This window comes from Rhizomucor pusillus, assembly GCF_041956525.1.
Source record: "Rhizomucor pusillus strain CBS 183.67 unplaced genomic scaffold VTP01scaffold_1, whole genome shotgun sequence".
NCBI classification, from domain to species: domain Eukaryota; kingdom Fungi; phylum Mucoromycota; class Mucoromycetes; order Mucorales; family Lichtheimiaceae; genus Rhizomucor; species Rhizomucor pusillus.
In genome coordinates this window covers 1415413-1420294 of record NW_027192143.1, presented here as the reverse complement: position 1 = coordinate 1420294, position 4882 = coordinate 1415413, and the positions used below count along the sequence as shown (strand labels likewise).

The window sequence follows — 4882 nt, the reverse complement described above, 5'->3', positions numbered from 1 at the left end:
AAAAAAAAATAGTATCGTGCGTCTGGGTCACAGATTTCGTGATCCAAGTAACAAAGCTCCTGCCAAATTTTGGCTGGGTCACTACCTTAGTCAGAGCAAATTTGAAGCGTTTTAAGGTATTTTGCTGTCTGGGTCACATCGCCTTTATCTGAGCTGGAGTTTATTGTTGTGGAACAGTTCTTCTTTCAAACGCCACTCACTTGTATACAAGACGTGATCAATCAATTTATTCATAGAGTCTCTGCTCTCCTCTTTAATATCGTGCTCTTTTTTCTTTGTTCAATTCAAACATGACCGAATGCATAGCTTTAACTTGCTTTCATGCTTTTTCACGTCAAAACAGGATAGAATGTGTCGCCGTAACCTGCTTTCACACCGCCTTTAAGGAAAAACATAGACTGATGGTCCAAAAAGAAGCAGTTTTTAAGCTTGAACAAATCTGTATATAAGCAATCTTTTCTGTTGAAAACATTACGAGCTTCGAGTACCAAGCGTCTCAAAACAAAGTGTCCTCAATTTATAATGATGGCGTCCTCAAATAGTCATGGTATGGGACCCTTTGCTAGGAACGGCGAAGACCTGTCAGTGTCAGGAAGACTTCTCTTCATATGTTTTGTAGGATGCTGTAGAAGCAGCTGTAAATAGGCAGGTTGTCTTGAATTCGCTTCCTTCTTTTTCTTGTTGAAATTCGGTAGTCATCAGATATCATTGCTGGAGACCTTTATAGCCTATAACACATAATGCTTGAAATACGTCCATAGTAAAAGTCCTATCCAGATAGTACAATTACCAGGAAATTTCTTTTCAGAACTGGTAGAATCAATGATTCATATATGCAAGAAATATAAGAGGCACAGCAAGACCATTCATGAAAGGCAGAATCACAAACTTCTGGGGTAAACTTCTTAATTACATTAACTTGTTTCTAAGTTCCTTTGTTAACCTTCTTGACGATCAACTGAGCTCTTTGCGTTTCTTGTCTAAAATATCTACAGCTTCATCCATTGATATTCCCTCTTTCTGCGATACGGTGAAGTTCATTGACAATCGCCAGACGTCATGAATAGAATTGACGTTCTGAATAGATGAAAACAGGTTAAATCAATTGGAGATGGATTTATGATAAAACAAACCTCTTCCTTCTCTTCTCGAAGATGCGCCATACTTCCTGTCAAGATCCATGACTGCCGGTGAATCTGGTCGTAAACCAACTGACCATTCGCGCCAAAGATCAATGACAGTTGTTATATTTCGATCCAGTTTGTAATGCGATGATATTTTCTGTTGGGAAGCTAGGGATGCTGATAGAACTGTCTGCGACGAGGTCGTTAGTCTACCAGAAGCAAAAACAGAGCAGCCCTGTCGAAGAGCCTGGATGTCCCGACGCAGGTCAGTGACTCCTTGGTGGCAACATGTCAGCTCGTGGAAGCCAAAATTCTACTTTATTGGCGGACAATCCATCCGCAATGCGTATAGCTCTCCTTGATAGAGACGTTAGATAGCATGATTCCATGCTTTGCATATTCCATCGACCATGGCGCCGCAGCTCGTCCTCTGTTGCATCGTCGATCTCGGCATGCTGTGCACCACTCCCGCGCTCGGCGTGCGTTTTTTTTTTTGTTATGCTAATTTGGCAGGCGTCAAAAGCACAGTTTGTTGCATTATAATGTGTTGAGTAGGTGAGAGGCTTGTTGTAGTAGACACCCTTGGCCACTTTCAGATCAAACCAGTCTTTGTTTGTGGTGAAGGTAGGGAAGTCTTCATTTGGGACATGCCATCGAATAAAAAAAAAAAAAGAAAGCCAAGGCGCTAAATGCACACGTTCGATGGTCTTTGTGGCGCATGGTAGGTTACCAGCATACTGTATTCTATTAAATCTGGTCGTTTATCCGTGATCGAGGCCAAGAATTAAGACTGGACACTGTGAGAAGCCTTCGTTTGGGAACTGGAGGGGAAACAGGTCTGCGAGTTCCATAGCTCGAGTCGTTTCACCACGTAATAGCATCATATGTTGCATTAATAATAGCATTCGATCCCGAAACTACTTCTCTTCATTAAAGTAAAACATGGAAGTTTTCATGAGCTCTTCAGGTGTATATCCGTCCTGAGCACTGCGTCGAGCACGATCCTCGTAGCTTTCCCCGCTTGCGCTTCCTTTCACTGTTTTGGCGATTTTTCAGCCAGGCACGCAAGGCAATGCCTCGGACGCTTGCTTCTTGAGTCGACTTCCGTGAAGCTGTAAGGCATCGAGGTTCATGACAGCTTTGATATATTTTAGAATCGATTCCATTTTCAATTCATGCTCCGTGCCGTCCTCTTTGCGCCCTTTTTTCAAGTTGCCATTTGGCACTACCACTTCATCCAAAAATCCAAGTAGCTTCTTTTCAGTAACTAAGCAACCATCCTCGTAATGATTCTTCATGCAAAATTCCTTCAAAGATTAAAGAGTTATGCTCATAAACTTAAAAATATAGTGAAGATGCTTTCATTAATCCGTACCATAAATAATTATTGCTTTTTCTTGTATGCTGCAGTTGTGTTCTTTGGTCTTCTTGCTCAAGCGCAGGTAAAGTCTGTCCCAACAGAGCGGCCTCTCTTGCAGCGGTTATTAACTCGGTGATTAAGAGTTCGAGCGGATGCCGAAGAGACATTATCAATGCAGTTGGATGCATCATCGCTGTTGTTACGGCTGCCAGGGCATCCAGAAGAGCTTTCATCGAAATTTGACATCATTTTATCAAGTAAGATAACAATAACGAGACCGATGGATGAAAGGTAAGATGCTCAAATTTAAAAGCCGAGGTTCTATGTATGATATCAAAATAAAGGGACAGATCAAGTCAACGAGACTCAAATAAAGTTCTCTATTCACAATCATCCTGTATTTAAGAGAATCTTTCTTTTGGCGTCTTTCCTCTGTATGCATCTAATATAATCTCAAGAAGCCCGTTAACCAGTGAGCATCTGCCGTGCATCTGTTATCATCAGAGCGGGAAACCATTGTCTGATGTATAATTGGAGCTGTCAAGATCAAGATAGCGGCAATTAAGCTATCTGTGTTACCACAGCAATGAAGAGAGGATACGAGGTACAGGGCAAGATCAAGAGAACCTGCCAATTTCTTACGAAACGAAGTGTTGGATACAACACTATGTCTCAAATCAAAGGTATATATCGGTGACAGCCTTGTGACACCGCCAAATTGCGAATTCCCCCAAAGATACCTTCACAGTATTATTCCAGACAACTGAAAACCAATAACAAGGACCCGATAGAAATAACGAGACCATCCGACAAAAAAAGCCTACTTGGCCGATATTTAAGACAACTGCGCAATCGATCATTGGACAACAGATGAAAAAAGTTTTTCTTGTTCTTCAGGAACACCGCTTTATCTATAAAAGTAGCAGACATTAGAGAAAACAATAAACTCCGTCTCTTCCTCACGTTACCGGGTCTCGACGTACCTACAATGTTGCCTCCGCTTATTCTCCAAAACATCGAATATCCGCACCCGGGAAATGACTACGATCGGTGAACAAACTTCAGAGCCACCATGGCGCAGACAAAAAGGATGCTCCCAGGGAACCAGCTATTTTTCAGACCCCGCCATCGACATGGCGAAATAAAAAGCTATCGTCGCCTGCAGGATTCGAACCTGCGCGTCCAAAGGACAATGCCTTAGCAGGGCACCGCGTTAACCACTCCGCCAAAGCGACCTTCACATCTGCTTTCCTTTATATCTATACATTTCACCGTGTCTGACCAATTTTACTTGTCTAAGCGTTCAATATTACAAATGTATAAGTATCGGTGTCGGAGATTGAAACAACCTGCTTTTTGGACTGTCAGAAGGACCCAAACATCGATACGCATGGTAGCCCTTCAAGGTTGCGCTGCGCAGGGAAGGAGGGAAGCTTAGCCGCTCTAAAGGCCCAACGCAGCCCTCAGGTCGAATGTTCCCGTTTGTCCGCTAATGATCTAGTCGGTCAGCGTCAATCGCGAGATGATCTTGTACCAAGAGCCAACAACAGACGTCCTGATCAGCCTCCTATACACACTGCACGACTGTTGTGAGAAATATGAGCGCTTGGAACATTTTTCTGCTGAACAGCGACACAATATCATCATGCACAGTCATTGGGCAGTAGTAATTCGTCAGTTTCGGTAAATAGATGCATTTGATATGATGGAAAGATAATCCGCCGGTCGTCCAAGTTGTAGCCTGCTTGAGCAGCTATTTGGATGAACAGAGGACGTGCAGCGTCGTTATAATCTCGGATGTGTTTTTGTCGGCTAGCAGTCTATACGTCTACACGATGTCTTGGGAGATAGACCCATCCCGAATGACGAGAGGAATACGGGATGACCACCAGAGATTGGGACATCGTGGATATCCTAAGCGATCGTAGATTTCTCAAGGGCGATCCTGTTACAGCAGTACCCAGATATCTTCGATAATCCAGCATGCAGCATTACCTACACGAAGCAGTCAGCATGAAGAGATGTAGTTGGCATTAACAGCAAGCTCTCATCGAAGCACTGACACTTACGATATGTCTGTGATATTACGTACAGCTGCATTAACTAGAAGATACATACACATATATATATCCCTCACATCTTGACCAATAAACCATAGAACCAATTTCACGCCATTCTGCTTTATCCCAACCTTTATTCATTTCTCTTCCTCTCAAATTAGCAACTGCATCACTAGTTGACCTTGCTAACGCTAGAGAAAGTCCCACGACCGCAACAGATCCTCTGTCTCGTAGGATGGAATAGTTTTAAAGGACGTCGGTTGGTCGGTAACAGAGACGGTAGCCCGATTGTCTATCGATGGACATAAGGATATGAATGACTTCCACTACTTTTTTTT

General features: G+C 43.0%; 1 protein-coding gene and 1 non-coding gene across 2 annotated transcripts; both read right to left on the bottom strand.

The window, feature by feature from the left end:
* Positions 1-2176: 2176 nt before the first annotated feature.
* VTP01DRAFT_622 (uncharacterized protein) lies at positions 2177-2422 on the bottom strand (the record flags this gene model as incomplete). Its single annotated transcript, XM_069385097.1, has 1 exon — positions 2177-2422. One exon carries the CDS (start codon positions 2420-2422, stop codon positions 2177-2179), a length of 246 nt encoding a protein of 81 aa, XP_069245042.1.
* A 1215-nt stretch (positions 2423-3637) lies between these two features.
* Positions 3638-3719, bottom strand: VTP01DRAFT_t2. The gene has a single exon. It is a non-coding gene; the product is annotated as a tRNA-Ser (tRNA).
* Between the last annotated feature and the right edge of the window lie 1163 nt (positions 3720-4882).